The 24668-nt window shown below is 35.8% G+C and overlaps 1 protein-coding gene across 1 annotated transcript in view; it reads right to left on the bottom strand.

Moving 5' to 3' along the window:
• LOC111506736 (uncharacterized) overlaps nucleotides 1-24668 on the bottom strand; it is a 465508-nt gene that overhangs the window by 97672 nt on the left and 343168 nt on the right. Inside the window, exons 4-5 of the mRNA XM_074179732.1 lie at nucleotides 20441-20557; nucleotides 12517-12663 (exon numbers count right to left, since the gene is read on the bottom strand). Coding sequence (XP_074035833.1) covers nucleotides 12517-12663; nucleotides 20441-20557 — 264 coding nt within the window. The remainder of the gene's footprint in view (nucleotides 1-12516; nucleotides 12664-20440; nucleotides 20558-24668) is intronic.

Here is a 24668-nt window from a genome sequence, read left to right as displayed (position 1 = left end):
TGAAGCTTTATAACTCCTATTTGATTATATGCGAACGCTTTCGACAGCTGGTCGTGCTGTCATCATCTAGGCTCCACTCAAACTCAGTTTGAGTAACATCTCTAGTAACATCTCTAGTTGCTTGCAATGAGATCTGCAGATATGAATAGATAGCGATTTATTTAATTATCGGTCGATGTTGAGAATCAACTTTGCAGTAGACTGCTGATGTGAGCCTCATTTATTTTTATATTTATGGTTTGAATTCGTCAATGACATCCTCACGAAAAAAAAAAATGGTAAGACAACGCCCTTAAACTCATTTCAATACACCAAGCTGACTTTTTGTTTAAAACTTATTAACATAGTTCAGTGTGGAATTTATCACGATGGCAGGTTTTTCAAAAACCACGAAACTTGTCTCGCTATACAATAATTTTCTCAACCAGAAATAGTGAATTACTTCTGAAATATTTTTTAATGTATCTCAGCTAGCTACTCCTACAATATTATAGTTGCTCCCTGTGAGCCAGTTAGATGAATAGTTTTGGGCTACATAATTAATTGGGAGAATGAATAATCTTCAATTCACTGGGTCTACGCAAAATCAATAACTCATAATGGAACTTCATGGCACTTCCTATTGGAACTGAATGATATGAATCCGACATCAAACTGATACAACATGGAGTACCTCAAGGTTCAGTACTTGGACCTTTTTTATTTATTGTGTACATTAATGACTTATGTCAAAGTAATACCATCAAAATGTGTTCTATCTGCTGATGACGCCACTCTTGTGAAATCGAAAACTTAGTCAAAAGTTGGTTCTCAAAGAATATACTCAAATTGAATGAAAGTTAAACACATAACTTAATTGTCTTCTCAAATCCACTCTATCAGAAAGAGAACAAATGTAAGATACATTTGGTATAATCATCGACGATCGGTTAAACTGGTCCGGCCACGTAAATTATGTACTTCCTAAGCTCTGTAGAGTTTTATTTTTTCTAAGACAACTCAAACAAGTAACCAATCTAAACGTATAGAAACTATCTACTTCTCTTTATTTCATTCTATACTATCATATGGTATTCTACTTTGGAGCAACTCATGTAATGCATACTTCGTTTTGTTAAAGATACATAAAAACATAAATAATTTCAAGAAACACACTGATATACATCAGTATAACACAAGATCTATAGATATGTTGAATCCCCAACGACACAGACGGCAGGCTGGGGCAGGCACATTCTATGGGAAGGTAAGGAAGGTAAGGGAAGGTAAGTACTGTATAACTGGGATTAATAACAATAATAATTACGGAAGTAATTACGTTACAATTTACGTTATTATTTACAAGTAATACTGAAATTCTGAAGACTTGATTCTATTGTCGAAAAATGTACTATTATTAACGTTCCAATCTTCCTTCTGTTGATCAATTTTCATGCGCCTCTCAAAAAGTAGTTCGAAGTTGATTTTTTCAGTCCATTGGGGATTCATAGAAAAAAATGTTTGCATGAAATTCTTGTTAGGTTTCACAGTTACATAGTCAAACTCAGACTTGTACATCATTTCTCAATCATGATTGATAATCTCCTTGATTGATGTTGTTATCTGTTGAAAACACTCTAGGTTTCTGGTGAATAGTTCTCAATATATATAAATATATGGTTTCTAAATTCGTAACGCGACATTCACATACTCCACCCTGGCTGAAATTATATACATTAAATGACTCTCCACCAGCAAGTGATTATTTTCAACTGTGGTCGTTCATGATATTTTATCAAATGTCCAGTTCTATGAAGTATTATTCTAAGCTTCTCAACGACATGGTCGTTGTAAATATCCCATTTCAAATGAAGACCCATATGTATTTCCAAATATCTAATATTTTGTACAGATTAATTGTTGTCAAATTTCTATCCATTGTGATTGATATCTAACGAATCGTACTTGTATATAAATGATGTATCTATGTAACTTTGGGAATATAAGTTTAAAAATTATTCCCCCTGAGTTACAGAATGCACAATATGATATAACGTAATGTGAATACAAAAGTAACAAACTTGTAACTTGAATGCACTTCCAATGTAACTAACTCATTTCGCCACGTAGGACGTATTCATAGTGAAATAAATGTTTACATAATCTGAAAATAGAACAAGGAAAATGAAGAGTCTATGTGTCGTCGCTTTGAGAACTGCGTATCACCGGATGTCGATTCAGCAAGTCAGTATTGACTTTGATCCATGTCACCTTGGGTGTGAATGAAGAAGGTCAATAAACAGCATATAACAAGTTAGGTATATCAAAATCGTCATTTTCGTAAAACCATCACTTCCAGAACGGCTTAAGAATTTTCCAATAGTGCTTTTGCATCCCAAAAATTTCATTTCAGCTTGAGTACGAATTCATTATCAAGAGTGAACCTCAAATTGAATATTTTTCTTGTGGCTTTCAGCACGATTCATCTAACCAGAACGAAATGAATTATTATAGAATGAATTCAAATTGAATCTGAATCAATATTCGAAAACCTCGAATCGAATACATGTCGCTATACCTGCTCAATAAATATGAAATATTACAACGGCCGTAAACCCCAACCACATAAATTAAACAAAATCAGCACCTCTCTCGAATTTCGTCTCACTCAAGTCATAAATAAAATTCACTCAGCTGCTGTTAAATTCCACTATTCATATCTAATTAAAAGTTCGTTCTAATTTAGATATGATGTTAATAACGGTAAAAAAGGGGTTTAATGGCACTTAAAACTCTGTAGGAAGTTTCATTATATCCGCTAAGAGAGATACATTGTTGGAAGATTAAAGCGCTTTTAGTGGAGTTTGAGTGCAATATTTGCTGCACTCATCAAAGTATCATGATATTTCCGAAAGATAATTTTAAATTAATGAAATGCTACGGCCCATTTTGGCACAAGAAAATTTCGAAAATAACGAGCCATGTTCAAACTGATTATTCATCTGAAGAGATCCTTAAGTGTTTGACTGTTTTGTGAATTCAAAGAAATGTTTTAATAAAAAGTTCATCTTGTCCGTCATGAGTGTGACCAAAAGTCTGCAAATACATTATTTTTGAAGGGCAGAAAACACCACAGAAAAATCCTTGAGGCGCCCTGAGAGCGGTGCCCATGCGAAAGTAACGATTCACATTGGATTTGAATAGCTGGAGATTAAATCTATTTCGAAAAACGTTCTTAGGAAGTTTATTTCACATAAACGCAGTTTTCCGAATGAAAGAGTTCTCAAACAGTGAAGTTCGAGGTATACTGAGTTGAACCTCACAACGATGAGTAGCCACAGTCCATCGCGTATTTCTGATGGCAGAATGGAAGTGTCAAGTCACTTGTACACTTCCCGTGAAAGTATCTATAGAAAAGAGACAATTTCCCAAAAGTTGCTGAGGTGTCTACAGTTTTCTGGTCCGGAACAATGTTCCAAGTTTTTGAAAAGCAGCCATTGCAATTCCAGCGACATGATTGTGCCAAAACATATTGGTGTCCATTTTAACTCCCAATATACAGGGTCCTGCAACAGTGGCGCGGTGTTCCATATCTCAATTTAGGAAACAGATAGGAATCTAAATTTCTATAATATCACCTCATTGCACGAGCTCGACAAAATAAAAATATTGGCGGTCACACAGGGTGTTCAATTTATTCTGGGCGGATCCCAACTGTGTTTTTTTAAATAGCAACCTAAATTTTTTATCACGGTTTCGGTTTCTACATAGAAAATAAAAGACACTTTATGTATATCTTCACTTCGAAAATATTGAGATATCTAGCATGACAGGTTTTTTTCCAATATTCGTCACTCAGAATATTTGAAATTATAAAGTTGTGCCAAGTCCAATTGAATTTTTTTTGGTCGAATATTCTACAGTGGTAACTCTCTCAAACGATATATCTGAAGTCGACCTGTGATATATAGGTTATGAAAAACCGCTTGCCACATATTGTAAATAAAAATTTGCAGAATCTTATTTTGCATGGAACATCCTGTATATTATTGATCCATAAGGAGCGCCAACGAAACCTCTACAAATTTCATCAAGTATTTCTTATGGCTAGGTTCAATATTTTTTCGAAAAATGGTCGTTCTTTCTATTTCTACGCCATAAACTCGATGTCCATTTGACCAATGATAAGAATATACAAAAGACATCTTGTTTCAATTTTGTACATTATAGCTTGTCCAAACGAATATTTTTCACGAAATCAATCAATCATTCAATCATTGATAATGAGTCGACAGAAAATCCATCCAGTATTCAACTTCGATATCGAGCCTCCATCAATATACCATTGAGATATCGTGAAAATTATGACATCGATCGTGACAGTATGTCATCGATGAACCAAAAACGTATTCAGAAGCAATGTCTAGTGCTTTCAAAACAGAATGGAGAAAAGCTCTAGAAGAAGAAATGACCTCATTGGAACAAAACAACACCTGGTGTCTTGAAAAACTGCCCACAGATCAAACAGCTATTGGTTGTAAGTGGGTTTTTAGAGTCAAATATGAACCAGATTCAAAGCAAGATTGTGCGCTAAAGGTTATTCACAAACAGCTGGAATCGACTACCACGAAACGTTTTCTCCAGTAATTAGATATGACTCAATACGAATTCTTCTTGCACTGGTGGCAGCTCAAAAAAATGGAAACGAAGCAATTCGATGTTAAGACGGCATTTTTAAATGGAGATCTTCAAGACAATATTTACATATGTCAACCAGAAGGATTTGAAAGTAGTGATCCTTCCTTGGTCTGCAAGCTAATAAAAAGCACGACTAGTGAAGAACAGGAAATGGAATCTATACCCTACAGAGAAGCAGTAGGATCTTTAATGTTTTTGGCAACTGTAACAAGGCCAGACATTATGTATGCAGTAAGTCAAGTGAGCAGATTCTTGTCAAAGCCAAAAAAGGTTGGGTTGCTCTTAAACGAATATTTAGATATTTGAAAGGAAGTCGTGATGTTGGTATCAAATATGGAACAGAAAGAATGAACTTGCAAGCCTTTTCTAATGCAGATTTTGCCGGGAACGTTGATACTCGCAAATCAACAACTGGCTACGCAACTATGATGAATGGAGGTATCCTAACATGGTCTTCACATGAACAAAAATGTGTATCGAGATCAACAACCGAATCAGAATACATAGCAGCGTCTGATGCCGCTCAAGAAATTATTTGGATACGTTAATTTCTACATGAATTGAAAATTGTAGTAGAAGAATCGACAACATTGTTCGTCGATAATCAAGGTGATATTAGTTTGGTTAAAAATCAAGAACATTACAGGAAAACCAAACATATCGACATAAAATTTCATTACACAAGGGAAGAAGTGGAGAATGGATTGCTATTTTTATCGGAGGTCTGTTTAGAGGAACAACTTGCAGACATGTTCACCAAGCCACTTCCAAGAATGAAATTTATGAAAAATAGAAATGCATTACACATCTCTTCAAGAACGTGAACAAAGAGTGGGAGTGTTGGAAAACAGATTTGTTCTCTTTGTGTTTTATTTCAGTTTTGTTTTTTTTGACTCATTGAAATATATTTTATGTTTTCATAGAAACGATAAGTTACTGATTGAAAATAAATAATAAAAATAAGAATTTTGAGAAGTTGTTTCAACTGATTTTTCAATAGCAAAACTTGTGTATTTCTGCTAAATCCAAAAATTTCCATATCAGAATTAGTCTCCCTAGAGTTTAAAATTGATATACTCTTTCAAATTTTCGATTACACGTCCGTTTCTGACTTACCGGGGGGGGGGGTCAAGTTTTCGTTGAAACGCCCTGTATAAGAGAATATAGTTTCTGGACAGTTTTTCAAAGAATGAAGTCAGTGGTTCAGATAATCTGAGATCTCTTGTTGACATAGAAAGAATCAACCAGTTGATATTGTGCTGTATGATATTTATTAAGCAAGGCTGATTTTCCAGTATAAAAAAGTAAGTCGTCATGAATTCATTCAGATATCCTTCGATTATATCTACAATCGATTGACTTTGGCTGGGAAACCCTTTATACTAGCTTTTCGTTCTCTTTGTTCTGGCTTCGAAAGCAACTGAGCCTTCAGAGATTACATTGTGATAATCGTGAAACAAAATTCATCAGCAACATCCTTAACGATCGCACCGAACGGAGAAATGTGCTCCTTTTTCTCATTTCGCTGATGCGACAGCAGTTATATTAGGAAAGACTGGCAATAAAACGCTGGAATGAACACGAGCTTTTATTTTCCTTAATTATTTCCCTTATATCAGTTTCTTATTCCCAGAAGATTGAGACGAATTTAAGGTTTTACTTTGGAATGGTAGAATGTTTCTTTTTCATGAGCTCGTTTTGTCAAAAGTAACTAATTTAAGATGCTTTTGTACACTTCGGGAGCTGATTTTACTTCATAAGAATGATATGTGTGGTTGATGACTTGTTTACTTTATGGTAATTCATGATCACTTAAATGAAATCAATAAAAACACTTTTGTCTAAATACCACTGGAAAATTTTATTTATACGACCGGTTTCGGGTTTGATCTCATTATCAAGTATAAAACTGAAATCTGAATTTTGAAACATCGATTTTATAGAATTTTTAGGTATGCTGCAAGGACAGGTATTTGAGAGACAGGATGCCAACTCAAAATACCATCCTGAAAATTCTAGGGGTTGTGAACTCATAAATTCAAGAGAGGAGACCTACATAAATCAAGTTGCTCGTTTAGGGGTATATGTTTCTGGTTTTTAATTAATTTGTTAATTTCCATGGCCTCCAACAGATTCATTGTTCTCCCTTTATTACATATGTGTAGGATTTTGAGGTTATCTTCATTTATCTTGTAGATTGATTCTTGAATATGTTTGTACATTGCAGATTTTTTGTCCAAACAGACGTGTTCACGCAGTCTTATTTCAAAATTTATACCGGTTTGGCCTGTATATACTGCAGAGCATTCGCCACACTCTATTTTATATATACCTGAATTTTTCATTCTATCCCGTTTGGGTTTTGTATTGAACAGGGTTAAGTTCAACAGCATTGCCGGTAAAATTAAATCCTCTTCAATAGTGTGAGGTTTACCTGTTTGAGCAATTAGCAATGAGATATTATAGGAAGCTCGGAGTCCGTCGTAGTCTTGTTCAGAAGCCGCTAAAAAAAGTTTTGACACAGTTGGCTGAGCTGCGTGTTTCTTTTCTAGTTCTTGAAAATAAGTCACACTTTTGTCTTTTTTATCTGAATGTTTATCATTCAAATGATCTTGTAGCCTTGAGGTTTCATCGCTTCATTCGAAAATGTTTTTTGTCAAAGGCGAAGATGGATTTGTGGGATTTTCAATAAATCCATATTTTATATATTCCGCGCTATACTGCCGTTCCTTTTTTTTTGCTTCCGACATAATTTTGTCTTCAAAAATGCCAAAGTGAAGAATCAAGTATTGAAAACTTGCTAATGAAACCACTACCGCAAGTATAGCACTTTACCTAGCTAGTCGCTAACTGAATTCACTTGTTTTCGTAATATCATCGAATGACATTGCTGGCTGAATGGCGCGTGCGCTGTTATACGAGGCAGCGGGCGGGCCTAGTACTTTCGAGAATGGAGACTAGAAACTTCTCGCTTCGCATTGAAGCTTACCGTCATCTATTGTACAGTTTGACGACTATCGGACAGGAAATAGTTACTGTATAGTCCCTTGGATGGCGTTACCCGAGGAAACGCGCGTTAAGCGTAAAGGAGCGGTAAAGTTTGTGTTGAAAGTAAAAACACCTCTTTAAATCAGCTATCGCCCCAGCGCTCACAAGGGGGCGTTATCCCACACTTTGAGAAAGACTATTCCAGACTATCAAGGTTGCAAGTGATGTTCGCGTCTCCAATCGGATGGCTCTTTTCTGGATAGAATCCAGCAGCTTCAGGGTATGCTTTGGGGCGGAGCTCCATATATGTGAACAATACTCCAAAGTAGGTTTTATATGAGCTTCAAACAGCATCAAAAGTTGCTGGGGTTTGACAGTTTTCTGGTTCGGAACAGTGTTCCAAACTTTTGAGAAGCAGCCTTTGAAATTTCAGCGACATGATTGTGTCAAAAAATATTGGTGTTCATTTAAACCTCCAACAAACTTATTGAAGCAGAAAGCGAAATTGTTTGTCCTATTATTATATCCGGTTTGGAGACATTAATCTTTTTGGGAAAACCAATGTCTGGTTTTTCGTAGCATAGAATTGAACCTGGTTACTTTTATCCCAATTCGAAGTCATCTCTAGATCCTATTTAAGATATGCAACCTCTTACTGCCGGTGAAGATGTGCATCCGCAGCCGATGTCCTGGAATCCAAATGGAATGACCAAACCAGTGTGCTGTGATCAGGAAAGCAATATATTGGATTCTTGGTTTTTCCTAAGACGCCTTTGATATACAACATAAAGAGGATTGGCGATAACATGGATGGATCCCTGGGGAATACCAGCGTTGATAGTGAAATCAATCGAGAGATATCTATCGACAGCTACTTGCAGGAATTTGGAAATTTTATACGATGATGCTGTCAAAAACGACATCACTGGTCTAAAGGGATGTTGTTGTTTATGAAGTTCAATAAATGAATATAGTTGTGGAGTTTCTGGATTGGACATAATGTATTCGTATCTATGTTCAGGTTTGATGTTTGATATGAGAAGTAGCTTGTTGGATGGTGTTTTTCACTATGGTATGAAATTTCTTAGTTGAATCCTCAAGTAAAATCAACCGTAGTTGGGAATTGGGAATAGCGTTAGCTGTGTCATTGCTTGTGTTGTCTGCTTCTGTCGATGTGATATTTTTATGGATATTCTGTTTTATCGACTCTAGTGTTCTCTGTTCGGGATTGTGCTGTGACAAGTCACACATAAACAAGAATAACAGATCAGGTATCTACAGACTAACATGCGAAAGACGACCAATTCCATCTATACATGCCACCTTTTGGAGAACAATTAGGTATATCAAGTACTCCATACAGAAAGTAGTGAAGATAAATTGAACCTGCTGGAGTCTCGAAACAACAATAAGGGCAAATATTCAAATTCCATATCGAACGACCACTCATCATCGTTAAAACTTTTTTTCATAATGGCATATTCAAAATCAACCTACTGCCCAAAAATTTAAATTGTGATTGTTTTTCAAATTCTTTTATTTATATTGAGTGAATGAACATTATCATTATTCCTAATCGATAGTAAGATGCCTATAGAACAAAAGAACATTGGGTTGGATATTTTTTCTTGGCGTAACTATAAGGTAAGCGGGTTTGAACAGGTTACTTGATACTAATAATTTTCACCCATGTGTTAGTTAGGGAAGTATGAGAAAGAAATGTTTAGAAATTGAATGATTTCGAAATGGAAGACAGTGAAGAAAATAAAAGCCAGTTCAAACGGAAAAGGTTTAAATTCCAGCTGTATTGAATTGTCATTCATTGAACGAAGTTCAAAGGTGATTTCAATAGTACAACAATTTGATGAAGGAAACCCTTCATTTTCGAACTTCAACGTTCATTAGGACTAAATAATTTCTGTTACAATGGAATCTGTCAGTCACCTAAAAACACATTTCACGCAATGCCTAACCGCATAGTCCCGCCATCATAAGCCTAGACTGAAATTCATTTGCTTTCACTCTGGCTCTTTTAGGAAATAAGATTAATTGATGTTTTTCATCTTGGCTATTGTATATACTTTTGAATCGAGGCATTTTCAAAGGCCAGATCATTTAAACGAACAATTCGGCATTCAAAGGGTTCAGACTTCTGTAAATTGCTTTCGGCCCACGGTCACAGACCTGCAATTATGAAAGTTCGTGGATTCCAGCGCGTCATACTTTGGGACGTGATTTTACTGGTGAAAAAAAATAATTGTAATTGTCTTTTCACATCTGAAGTTATATTCAATGGGATGGTTGCGCCTATTAATTTTTTGGTGAACTACAAGTCACTGACAATAAAATTCATTTATTGAAAATTATGAAGCCAGTAGAATTTTCCCGCAAAAGTATCAGTTTGGTCTTGGCAACTAATCGATGATGAACTTACTCAATGGCCGCGAGACAGATTCATCAACTTTTAGTGGTTTAGAAGTGATGACAAAAATAATTGCAAAGAAATGATTCGACCTCATTTTCAATAGAAACTCACTTCAAAATCATAATTCATTATAATTGTTTATCTTTTGTTCATTACAATTTGTCTTGATACTGTGTGAATGAAAACTGGGAAAAATTTTTATTGATTTTTCAAAAGGTAAATATTATTTTACATTACACACAAGAAGTTCTCTTGAAGATTAAGTTCTGAGAAAATGAGTATGTACTGAGCGGTTTATCATTTATTATGGAAATGTGAATATATATTTTTATCACTCCAGCAAAAAATTCGAGTCAAATTGATAGATCTTGAGGTGATCAAAACCACTTAGTCGCATCAAAGAATACGTAAAAGAGGTTATCTTTGATCTTTCTAATAATTAGCTACGATTTTGCTGATCAAATTTCAAACTTTTGCTTTCAAAATCATCAGAAATCAGAAACTTTTTGAAATGAAAAGCATCCTTTTAATATTATTCAAACAATATGCATGTTAATCATATAAAATACTGTTCTGTATGACTTTGTTTTCTGGAATTTGTTATATAATAATATATAATAACAGTTTCCACATCCAGTTTCTGATGTGAAAATACAATTGATAGGCTCATTTGAAAAACTTTTTCAACAATGGAAGTTTCAGTTGCTGTGTAATACTTCTGGAAATTATGAAACACTTCAATACACTGATTTTTTTCATTATTGAAAACAGACATAATATCACATCTAATTGATGCATGCATGAAAATGATTTGATGTAACATTAGGGTCTTTAATTAACATAGTTTTTGTCGTATGATGCGTTATTTTTGAGTAGTCAATAAACTTATTTGTCAACAGGTGCCAAAGCCATCAATATCTACCACAAACACATTATTTTCCTCTGCCAAAATAACTACCTCATGGAAGTTAATATCTAGAAGTGATTGTACAAGTGAATGATCGATTTTACAGGGAAAACTGAAAAACCTATTTGTTTGGCGGGTATCTGCAATTTTCTTTATTGTTTTCTGTGACATATGTTCTTATACTTCTATGACACACTGTACAAGGCAGCGTACTTGTACGGATTCGAGGTTATTTTTTATATTTCAAATTGTTTTTGTGTTTTAGAGTAAGTTGAAAATAAAGGTTTGTGTTAGACACTTCGTGTATCATTTTTGTTGTAGTGATTTCCTTCAAATTAAGGACAATATATCACATTTTCAAATACATATGTTCCTCAAATGAATAGTCGAATAAGGCGTAACTTATACATTCACGATTTCTCTCAGTCGCTGTAGTTCCATATCAGTATTATAGCCGTCAAGAACAAATCCAATCATGTAAAATCTGATATATTGATATACGAAAACATTTTTCAAAAATGAAAGTACGCAAAGTTGAATCGTCCAATATATCTTGAATATTACTGGAGTTTTTTCCCAACACCAAACCGTTATTTTAACACCTGGACACGTGTTTCGATCACCAAGTGATCAACATCAAGTGATCATCTTCAAGAGGAACATTAAACTATGTTTCTTATTAGTCAGTGGGATATGCTTGAAGACTGACAGTAAACAAATCTAAAGCAAATGAACTTCAAACGTTCAAGCCAGTCTCGATATACCTACACAGTAGGTTTAATGGACTGACGCCTATCAGAAAACAACTACTTCCCTGGCTAATACCACGAAGGGCGTTGGATTATATCCGACAGGCGTCAGTGCAGGAATCTTCACAGAAAATTTCCTGCATATGCAATTGGCAATACAACTGAAAGAGTCGACCTTCAATTCTGGAACGGGCACAGTTACAGACCGGTTTCGGGCTTATTAGCCACTCATCAGTGCAAGATAGTGACCATCATCAACCTAAAGTCAATAATATTCCACAATTGAAAATCGGAATTCTTTCAGAGTATTTCATTCCTCTTCCGAAGTTGCTAAACTATATATACTTACAAATTCCAGACTTTTCCGAATTCTCGACTCTGTCTTTTGAATTTCCTAAAAGGCTCTGTAGTGTATGACTTGTTTTAAAAAGCAGCTTCATACCTAGTTCCTTGAAAATCTTTCCAGGTTTTTTGTGTATTGGTGGTATGGAACTGAGATATATTTATCTTGGTTATCGTCGTTTTCCAAAGTCGAGATTTCGTTCATTCTTACCCTAAACTCTTTCTTCCTTATTATATCACCTAAACCCCCCGAGAAACCGTTATTGGCTGCTATTTTCTGTATTAAACGTTTTCCTTTTGTAAACCTCTCATGTGTGAGGTGAAAAGTCAAAAGACTTTGCATCAGAAAATTCAGCCCAGAACGTTTGTGCTGGGCTGCATCGTCTAACTAACGCTATACTCAGAAAAATTGTGAAGATATTGCTCACCGGTACTAAAAATCTTCTCACTTCCGCCAAAGCATATGCAATTCTGGCGTGGGCTTCTGCTGGTGTGGCAAAAGCACTGATTTCCACGTGAAGTTCCTCACTGAGATGTTGGAATTTGGGATCGCCACTGGCTCTCAGCTCTTCTTCCTGCAAAAAAATGAGTCACTTAGACGATACATTCGATAGAAGTATAGTAAATACTTCTTGATTGATACTAATTAATATGGTTTTCTTATTAGTCTACAAAGGTATCGTAGCTCATATAATGTTAGGTATATCGGAGATAAATATGTTGGTTCATGGTCCTCAAATATCATATCGATCGTCAGAAGGAAAGAATATTCTCCAAATGAAGAAAAAGCATAGACGTTATTCTGAATTGTGCAATGCAGTATCCGAAGAATTAATCTCAGCATAGCAACATGAGTCCAGTCATAACTATGTAATATTGCAATATTCTTTCCTGACTCAACTACAAGTATGTTGATAATTGAATCACGTGTTTATGTTAGTCATATCGTGAATATGGAAGGTATGATTCCAATATTTTCAAACATTACCAACATTTGGAATATCAAGGGTAAACAAAAGTGGCCCTGAAATGCTCTCCTGAGGGATACCTGAAACTAATTGCTCGCTAATTGATTGTTTATCTTTCAGACTCACCAACTCTGTTTTATTATATGAGAATGAATTCACTGACATAAAGTTGGGTGACTAAAATCAACAGGAAATTAATTTGAATATGTCAAAAATGTCTTCGAATTGTCGGGTAAAATTTGAATGGTCATTTTATTTTCATCATTAGCATCTAACACCTTGTCTATAACCCGATTATTTTCGAAGTAATAAGTGCTTACAAGTCAAGAAATCTCTAATCTGAGTTCCCATTATTTTCTCAATTATTCTTGTATAAATTGAAAGCACACTAATTGAGCCAATTATTTTATAGTAGGTAAACTGTAATTTAAGGTTATAAATAAGGTGTAATGAGGAAATAATAATAACTTTTTTAATGCGGGATTAGTTCGTAGATATGATAATTCATTGATAGCCGATTGGTACATCGGTTTGATTTTGTTGAAATCTATCCTGTTTCTCCGTTAACTTGTCATCGCCATCCTACAAAAGACAACCCTGGAGAGTTTCGACTCTCCAGCTAAGGAGCTGAGGATTAACGAGATCTTACTTTTTAACGTGCGCTTACTAGCACATATATCAAACCTACAAATTCAGGAAGATATATTAATAGTTACTCATTCCACCAGAAACCAATAAAAATTAACCTGAAACTCTGATAAATAAAATGGTCAGAACTTCACCGAAGCGTGAAAATCAACTTTTATTTAAAAATACCAACAAAACATTTTTCCCAGAGAAATAACCTAACAAAATCTCCAGTACAACTGATAGTAGAAGAGAAAATACAAATGATAATACTAACAGTCAGGTAAACGAGAGCGTTGAAAATTATTTATTCACCCATATTGGAAAATTAACATCCAACATAACTGAAGTTTTCCACTAAAAAAAAACAATATGGATGTTTCCAGAAAAATACTTGAGTCATTAGAAATCTGAATACACGATTGAGAGATATTACTGCTGAAGTAGTATGATTGAGTATGTTTGAAGGTGATTGACAATGTTTCATGATGAATTTCACTAGTTCGGACTTCCATTGTCTACTATATAAAATAATTTGAAATCCCTGAAACAACTAAAAAAGGAGAATTGAAAATGAATAGCTGAAGATAACAATTATAATAACTAAAATAAACCTGAAATGAAATAATAGTGAAATAAAATACAAGTGAAAATAGAACAATTGAATAAATAAAAATGAAGAAATGAAAAAAGAAAATAAAAAGTGGAGAGATTCCAAGTCACGTTAGTTCACGACATTTCGATTGTTAGTATCTACAATCGTCTTCGGGTGATGACTGGACTGATCTCGGTCTAATAGAGTCTATTAGACCGTGCTTTTGGGCTCTGTAATATGAAGGAAGGTCTTGAGAAGGAACAAGACATCATTAAAAATGATCTTCAACAGAATGGCTACTCCAGAGCGATGGTAGAAAAGACTTTGGCTACAAGACAGCAGGAGCCTCGCAAGGAAGAGAAGCCGTCACAACCAGTGCTTGCACTTCCCTACATCAGAGGATTATCGGAGAGGATAAGAAGAATTGGTTCCAAGTACAACATCAGAACCTGCTTCAGATCCGGTAACACTATCCGTAGCAGCCTCACGAAAACCAGGCCACCAAACGCAAGAATTGCATTTACCGGATACCCTGTGAGTGCGGAAAATCCTATATTGGTGAAACTAAGAGGCCATTGAATGTTCGCATTGCCGAGCACAAGAAACACACACAGCGAAGGGAAACCAGCAAATCAGGAATAGCAGACCTTGTTTGGAACCATCAACACAACATCGAGTGGTCCCAAGCTGAGATCTTGCACAGAGAGGAACATTTAGGAGAAAATTCAAGGAAGCCGCATACATGTTGTCCAACAACGTATTCAGCCAAGCCAGCGTAGAAATACGCAACATATGGAAACCCATCATCAAGCGAACAATAGCCAACTCCCGCCAAAACGGTCATCTCCCACGGAACCAGTGAAGCGGAAAATGGAAAGCGGGGATAAGTGAAAGTACTCGAACGACCTATAAATAGTCATCTCTCGGAGGAATCAGTCCAGTCATCACCTGAAGAAGATTGTAGATACTAACAATCGAAACGTCGTGAACTAACGTGACTTGGAATCTCTCCACTTTTTATTTTATTTTTATTTTATTTTTTCATTTCTTCATTTTTATGTATTCAATTGTTCTATTTTCACTTGTATTTTACTTCACTATTATTTCATTTCAGGTTTATTTTGGTTATTATAATTGTTATTTTCAGCTATTCATTTTCAATTCTTCTTTTATAGTTGTTTCAGGGATTTCAAATCATTTTATATAGTAGACAATGGAAGTCCGAACTAGTGAAATTCATGATTGAGTATGCCTTGAAGTTTTTATGATTTGAATTATAATGGAACAACTTTCAAATTATCTAAGAACAATTCATTCAGGTCAGTCTCAACTCCCTACACAGTAGGTTAATGGACTGACACCTACCAGAAAACAACTACTCCCCTGGCTAATACCATGAAGGGAGTTGGATTATATCCGACAGGTGTCAGTGCAGGATTCTTCAATCATCAGTGCAAGGTAGTATATATCATCAACATAAAGTCGATGATTTCCGATAATTGAAAATCGAATTCCGTCAGAGTATCATTCCTCGAACTAAGCTGAAGCATACAAGAAACATCAGGTTTGTCGTCGCCCCACCTGCCTGTGAACGACGTAACCAACTGCATACCTACTTTATAACAGTTTGAATCTACCGCTACTCTTTTACTAGAATCTGTATACTAACCTATCTATTAATTCACTTTTACTCCAGTTACTTTTAAATTACGGCTTGCAAGCCAACGTTTTAATGTTACAACATTGTTATCCTTTACAGTTGCAAATTTTAGTTTTGCTCCAGGAACATCTTCTTCTGTTAAAAACATTCTTTTCCAATTGTACTTTACCATATGTTTATATGAGGATTAGGCAGTGTTTGTCCCTACTGAACTACTAGCGCTGCTAGTGAGTGATTTTTCGTACTTCAGGAAAAAGGTTCATTGTAGTAATAGAGTTTGTTTTCCGAAACTCCATTCAAATCAAAATTCCGTTATTCTTTGGTATGTAGCTTATATATACAACATACTCATTTATATAAATTTTAACCAGTATCAATTTCAAACGAGGTCAAACAGGTGGTTCCATTTAGGAAAAAATTCTCTCGTTCCAATATATTTACTGATTGTACACATCGAATTCACAAATGATTATGTCCTTTGCATATTTCACAATAAACGTCCAAATTGAGATTTATCTGCACAAGAGAGCCTACATAATTCCAACTTTTCATATTACATAATGGACAATATGATTATATTTATGGCTTTGATGTGATACAATAGGTGAAAACGCATTATAATTTGTAATCCTTATTCGAGAAACGTTCGAAACATATAATAGTGCAATTGCGATTGGAATATACAACAATTATGATCCATAGCAAGCTAGGGTATGTTGCAAATTAGCGTTGGTTTTATAGGTAGCGATAGCTTATGTTTTGATTGGTTTTCGGGTTTTGCCGTGGTGGTCTTTGGTTACAATCTCCAAACGTTTCAACTGCAACTGCGGCGGTCATCTTCATTGGCGTGGTCGATGTACTCTTGACGTATCAACTGTTATTGATACGTCAAGAAGAAGACCACGGCAAAACCTGAAAACTAACCAAAACAACCAACCAGCCGTGAAAGCATATTTGCATAGACTTGACATAATTCGAAAGAATTGCTTGCAAATATTTCTGGTTCTGGACATAAATGATGTTATTCACACGGCATTTGTTTTGGTGGATTCCATATGAATTTGATGCCTTGGATTTGAAACACTTATAGTAAAACATTATTCAACTTTGCGTTTTCATAAAACCACCCTCAGTTTCAAGATATATCTTCATATGTCTCGGAGCAAATCAAGATTTACATCATTTTCAGACAGAAATATGTGTGGAATCTTCCAAAGAAAAGAAAGGAAGCAATCAATTTCAAATAGGTAACTCTATACAAAGATTTGTAGATCATACAGAAATGTAACTTTCAGACACGAACTGGAAAAAAAAATCTTTCGAAACAACTACCTTCATATAAAAATTGAGTTACACGAAAGAAAAATACTTTTCAAACAAATACTTCTATATGAACACTGGATTTTTCAAAAACACTTTTATCTATACAGTTTGTCCTTTCTTCGATTGACGACTTGTTTATTTTGTGGAAATTCATGTTCACTGAGGATACACTAAAAACACACTTTTGTCTATTTTCCACTATATTTCTTTATTGTTGACCGGTTTCAGCTATTACACCATTTGCAAAACTAACTGATTACATTTAAATCTGAGTAATTTATACCTATGTTGCTTATTCTATCATAAATGATTTGATATACCTGATATACCTGATACCCGGTACCTGCGTTTCATATACCTGGAAAATCCATGAACATAACAAAGCTTTCAATATAATGTAGGTTTTGGGATCTGGATTATAGGTTCAGGAGAGGACTATTATTTAAATCAAGATGTTCGTTGAGGACAATAGAATTGAGATTTTTCTTTGACCTGTTTATTTCCATAGATTCCAACAGATTCATCATTTTCCCTACACACATGCGACTGTATATCATCTGCGTATAGAGTACTTGACAATGTGATAAGAGAGTGGGGTAATCAAAAATAAACACTGAAAACATCAAGGGTCCTAAAATACTTCCCTGCGGTATACCTGAGATTGTTTCTTTTAGGGATGACCATGAGTAATCATCCAGTTTAACCCTCTGTGATCGGCCTGTGAGATAGTTGGTCATCCATTTAAGAGAAATTTCATCGAATTCTATGAACTTGAGCTTGCTGATGAGTAAATTGAAATTGACTAAATCGAAAGCTTTACTTTGATCAAGCAGTACTAAAATGGTGACTTTTGAATCATCTCATTCCATTGGTGGATCGGAGTACAAATGAAATTATTGATTTTCATCATTCAAATAAATTGAAATACATTGCCAAAAAGCAATGCCTAACACACAACATTCTTTTTTATCCATTTTTTTCAGACAAACAAAAGTTTCTTGAATCAAAATGATCTATCCCACTAAATAATTGCCCGACAGCTGTAAAATTTGTACACAAGTCTTCTGAAGGTTGAGTTTTACTAAAAATCATTTGGATTTAATACCAGTAGCGCCATCTGTGCGTGAGCCTAAGCACTTTTCAGTCAATCTAGCATTAGGATGTGAACGCAACGGACCGAGTTGTGTAGCCTCGTTAATCTATTGATACTTGATCAGTTGAGCCCAGTAATGCCATTCGTGGTTCCGCCTGGCACCATTGAAGAGACCTACGGCTGTCTAATGTTGCTTTGTCTTTGTGTTCTGGCGTAACTTAACCTCAAGAATTGAAGGGGCCATCATTTGAAGTAATTGGAAAATTGACTTTTGCAATCGTTTGCAAGTGAATTTACATAAAATCAACTCTTTTTCACTTATTATATATATTTGAATTCAGTTGAAAATGTTGTATGCCCCTCGTATCTAAAGGTCGTATATCACCGACTGGCAATTTTCTTCGACATAATCGACAGTCTTCGGAACATGTTCTCCAATAAATCAAACCAGCAAAATGACAGACCAACTTTTCGTGTATGGGTCGTCATTCCAAATTCGACAGGGGTTCATACCCCATTATTGAAGAGGAAAAGATATACGAGGTGCTATTTGTGTCAATTAAGTCTCTCCTTTGTGGGTTATTCTCGCACAAGTAAGCGTTCGATACCTTCGCAGAATAGCAATTGTTTTCGTCGGAGTTTCGATTCGATTTGCTCCATCGGGCTCGATCCATTGTAGCGTAAATGAATATGGCGCGTTTATCGAATACAGGGGAGCTGCTGACGTTGACGGGTTGATTGAAAGGGGTTGTTCTGGGGACAATTGCCATCGTGATCGAATTAATGGCTCGGACAGAATATATCGACTAGGTCAGCTGAAAAAAGTAAGATGAAAATAGCAGAAAACCTGGGAAGCCTACATAGTGAAACGTTGAAGAATTGTTGTTTAAAAAATGTCTAGTGAATATGAAACAGGTGATAGAGGCTTTAACCTCACTCTAATGTATGGAATGGAATGTGCAGGTCAGGGGAGAATTTAATGAAAGCCAGTTCGGTAGTAGTTTTCTAATATCGAACAGCCTAAAATACTTCTTTGTGCACTAGCACAGTCACAATTATTATGAGGAATTATTCCACGATTAGGGCCCCATAATAACTATATAAATATAATAGAAATATAATGAAATTGTTCATTGAAAATTGAAATATTCAAATATTCCACTAGAAATAAAAAAAATATGAATCATGTGAACTTTTCATAATAAAACATCAGATACGAACCCTTGCTTCAATTTTTATAAAAATATAGTCGATCACTTGCTATAGCTTTCGCAAACTTGATCTTGAGCTCCTTGTTTAAATCTGTTTTTCTGTTAATCAGCTGTCGCCCTAATACAAACGATAACTCTTAGAAGTTGAGAAACTTGTGCGAGCTGAGGACTAACAATTTCATGTAAGTCTAATGATGAAAAATATTCCCAATGTCGCTGACTTGAATGACGATACTGTATGTGCCACTGTGTGCATTTGTGTGTATACAGTGCACATTGTGTTCTTCCTTGAAACCTAGCGTTGCCTATCTTTGCATTTGACTACACCGTGCTAATGAGGAACAGTTGCCCGAATTACATTAATATAATTTTCTTTTTTTTCTGAGGGCTGTATACGCTGGAATCTCGGATTTGTATCAAAACCCGTCTCACTCACCAATATTTACTTAAAAAAGAAGCTCGAAGTATATGTGAAAATTGCGACATGGATCTAACAGTGGAACACCTATTCACATGTCAACAACACCAACAGAAAAGAACCGGAGACGTAACCACCATTCGAAATAGCGAGTGGAATAATGTAATGAAAATTTTGTCAAACGAATCCATGTATTTGATTCAATTTAATGTACATATATTGATATGAACTGTATCTCAAATGTACTGCCGCTAATAACCCTATGTGTTTAATGCGGACTGAAACCTGAATAAAAAAAATGATGACCTTCATATTTGTGTTGACATCAGTTCTGCGCGGTACCCCGTTACAAAAATCTTTCTTTTAAATATTGTCATTCAATACAAATTTCATGTATTTCATATATCTCTTAGGGTTGAGCATCAGATAGGTCATTAGTATCATATCAATAGCTTACCTTATGTCTGTCCTTCATTGATCCTCTCCCAAGAACGGCCATTTTACACATTGTGTCTTCCTGCAGTCGCTTCAGTGAGTTGCCTTTGGGACCCAAAAGTTTCCCAACGAAATTGAACTGAAATAAATATGAAAGTTAATCGATGAGCGAATATACAGCCACAAATTCATTTAAGAAATATTTTGAGATATTTTCTGCATAGATTATTTCATTCATCAAATAAAACATATGTTGCTTTGCTATTTAGTTATGAAAAAGGCTAGATAGATTAATAATCTGAGTAGAAATACCTGGAATTACGAGGGAGGTTTGAAAAGTTTTCGACCTCAACATGAAAAAAGCAGCACTTGTAAATAAAAGCTGATGATTTTCGTTGTTCATCTGTTGACAAATATTCACCGAAGTTTCAGCCATTTTGAAGGCATATTTGTTATGTAACAGTAGTTTGAGTAACTTGATGCGAGTGTTTTATGAAAATGGACAAAATCGAGTATCGAGCTGTCATTAAATATTTGTTCTCGAAACTCAAATCAAAGATGAGTTAGATTTTGTGTATGAGGACGCTGGACCATCATTTATCACAGTGAAAATTTGGGCTGCTAAATTTGAACGTGACAGTAAAAACTTGGGAGACGATGAATGGTCGGGACGTCCAAAAATTGCAACTACCGACGCCATCGCCAAAGTTCACCGAATGGTGCTAGACGACCGCAGAATTAAAGTGAGAGAGATAGTAGAGGTCATCAACATGTCAAAAGAACGTGTTTGTCACGTATTAAATCAACATTTGATCATGAGAAAGTTGTCAGCGCGTTAGGTGTCGCGTTTGCTCACGTTAGAACAAAAACGTATTCCAATAAACAATTCTAACGCTCTGTTGGCCCAGTTTAGGCGCAATGGACTGTGGAGGAAGACTGTGGGAGGGACTGAGAAAGGGATGGCAACAGTTTTTTGGATTACAGAATCATACTACGCATCATTACTTGACAAGCTGAAGGCAGAGCTCGCGGAAAAATGGCCACATTTGCGAAAAAAGAATATCCTGTTTCACCAAGACAACGTATTGTCGCACACATCAGCGGTTGTCATGGCCAAAATTCACGAATTACGGTTTGAACTGCTTGACCACCCGCCGTACTCACCAGACCTAGCCCCAATCGACTTCTTTTTGTTCTCTCATCCAAAACTTTCCCTCAGAGGACAGAAATGTTTGTCAAACAAAAAAGCAATCACCTTCGTGAACAATTATGCTGCAGAGAAAAACGCCGAGTACTATTCGAATGGGTTGCAGAGATGGATTGTGTTGCTATTTCTGAAAGGAATAAGGCAACGTTTTCTACGAGAACTTGCAGTGTAACACCACTGGCTCGATATTTCACAAAAGCATCGTTATAACCATTGATGAATTATTCACATAAACCTTACTCCTCTTGAATCACTTCAACTATTGGTGAAAACCGTATGAAACCTGTTCGGTATTTCTTGAGTATGTAAAGATAGTGATCATATTTGAAATCAACTGAACAATTGTTTGGGCGAATAATCTGGAAACTCTACATATACGTTGAGAGACTAGGCAAAGTGATTTGGTTATGATTCAATGAAGATATTAGCATAATCCGAAACCAATGAGATTACAGTGATCTGATCAATCTGAATATTAATTTACTTATGATGCTGGCGGCACCTTCTCAAACAGAGGGAATACATGATGATGGAATTTGATTGGCTCTCTATATGGACATTTTCCCACAACGGCTTATGGAATCTAGAATTGATCGTGCTTATATATCAGTTGTTCGTGTCGAAAACTGATCAGTAGTCTCGAAAATTTTTATTCAGACTGTCATCATATTCATCTTATCGAATTTTCGAAAAATTCATAACACTAAACCGTAATATCTACATATGAAAAATTAAAAATATCTGCTGAAAAATAACAATTATATCAAGCAAAGAAACTGAAATTACAATAAAATAGAATACAAGCAAAAATTAACAATTGATCTATCAGATCTATCAACACAAGCTGAAAATTATAAACTATCAACAAGAAATGAAAGTTGAAAGATTTCAAGCCAAGTTACTTCACGACGTTCAATCGTCTTCGAGTGATGACTGGCGGTGATCTCTCTTTTTCTGAAAGAGTTGGTATTTTGTCAAAGTCTGGTACAACTTCCTTTCAATTGATGCAGTAGGGTCCCGTACGATTTTCGTGTATTTTCGTTTCTGAAGCACCTCTACGATCTTCTGTTCGTAGAGATCAGTATCCATCACAACAGTAGCGTTTCCCTTATCTGCATGTAGGATCATGATGGTGTTATCTCTACGTAGGCCGTTATGAGCTCTTCGTTCTTCATTGCTGATGTTAATGAAGAAGAATCCAGATGGAAAATAAAAGAACAGCTAGACTGAGAACCAGTTCCAACATCTAACACTACTGCAAGTTGTACGAGACAATGAAAAAACACAAGGTCTATTTTTCGAAAAAAGAGAGAGATCATCGCTAACGAAACATTGTCAACCATCTTCAAACAAACTATAACGTAGATTATGTATTAGACGTTCTAGACGCTCCAGCACATCAACAACCAATGAAAATATTGGAAAAGTCTGGAAAATTGTTATGGAGAATTATCGAATAACTATCAGAGAAGTTGATGTGGATATCGGCATATCGGTTGGCTCATGCCATGCAGTTTTTTCGGAAAACTTGGGCATGAAGCTTAAGAAAAACCATCGTATGAGCGTCGCTTAGGAGCTGACATCAACGGCGATCCAGATTTGTCCAAACGTTTCAATGGAAGAGCCTAGAAGAGCCACGTTGACAAATAGCGCGCCAAGTTTGATCGAATGTCAAGATTTTGCTCACTGTTTTATTCGATTACCCTGACGGAGTTCAGGGTAATCGAATCAGGAGTTCTCGCCACATGATCGTACGTCAATGAGGAGTATTATCTTGAAGTTATGCGCCGCTTGCGAGAAGTAATACGAAGAAAACGTCCAAGATTGTGAAAAAACAACTCATGGCTTTCGCATCACAATAATGCACCTGCCCACTCGTCATTGCTTCTTCGCAAGTTTTTGGCCAAATACAACACCATCATCATGCTCCAGCCACCGTATTCACCGGATTTGACCCTCTGCAACTTTTTCGTGTTCCCAAGATCGAAGTGACCCATTTGAAGGCGGTGTTTTGCAACGATTGAAGAAATAAAATAAGAATCGCTGTGAGTGGTCAAGGACATACCAAAAAGTACCATACTACAAGTGGAATATATCTGAAGGGGACCACTTTGAATAGGATAAAGTAGAAATTGATTGATGAATGTTGTTGAGAAAACTGAAAATTCACTTTATTTTGCAAATCATCTAAAGGAACAATTCGTTCAGGCCAGTCTCAACTTCCTATACTGTAGGTTATTACTGACACCTATCAGAAAACAACTACTCCCCTGGCTAATACATCCGACAGGTGTCAGTGCAGGATTTTCAATGATTGGAACACACTTGCAGACCGGTTTCGGGCTGTTTGGCCACTCGTATGGTAGTGTCTATCATCAACGAGGAATTGGTCAAATTTCGGATATGCGGTTGGTTACTTCGTTCACAGGCAGATGGGGAGATGACAAACCTTGTTTTTTGTTGTCCGCTTCAGCCTAGTTCAAGGAATGATGCTCTGATAGACACTACCTTGCACTGACGAGTGGCCAAACAGCCCGAAACCGGTCTGCAAGTGTGTTCCAATAATTGCCAACAGCATATGAAGGAATAACACCAGTGAAGAATCCTGCCCTGACACCTGTCCGATATAATCCAACGCCGTTCGTGATATAAGCCAGGGGAGTAGTTATTTTCTTTTAGGTGTCGGTCCCTCAACCTTCAGTTGAGACTGGCCTAACGAATTGTCCCTTTAGATGATTTGATTTATAGCCAGTCTTCAAGTATGCCCAAGTATGTCTTCGAGTACATAAACTTTGTTGTTTATCAATTTGTAATTCAGCTTGCATGAGTGCATTATCAGATATATCAATCACACTCTACTACATTAGCGTAATATTCATCTTCACAGTACCTATGTAATGAAGGTCAAATAAAGTTGATCTCTCAGTTATTCGTATGAGTTCATTTGCAATTCGTTGAGAACATCTCGAGATATTTTTCATCATAACACCCTTCTTGGACAAACATTCCACTCGACTCCCGGACGGTCTATAAGGGGTATTGC

Source organism: Leptinotarsa decemlineata, unplaced genomic scaffold, assembly GCF_025532065.1.
Source record: "Leptinotarsa decemlineata unplaced genomic scaffold, Ldec_3_MD MMD2_tig00026282_RagTag_RagTag, whole genome shotgun sequence".
Taxonomy (NCBI): Eukaryota; Metazoa; Arthropoda; class Insecta; order Coleoptera; family Chrysomelidae; genus Leptinotarsa; species Leptinotarsa decemlineata.
The sequence above is the reverse complement of the archived record's forward strand: the minus strand, read 5'-3'. Positions and strand labels throughout refer to the sequence as shown.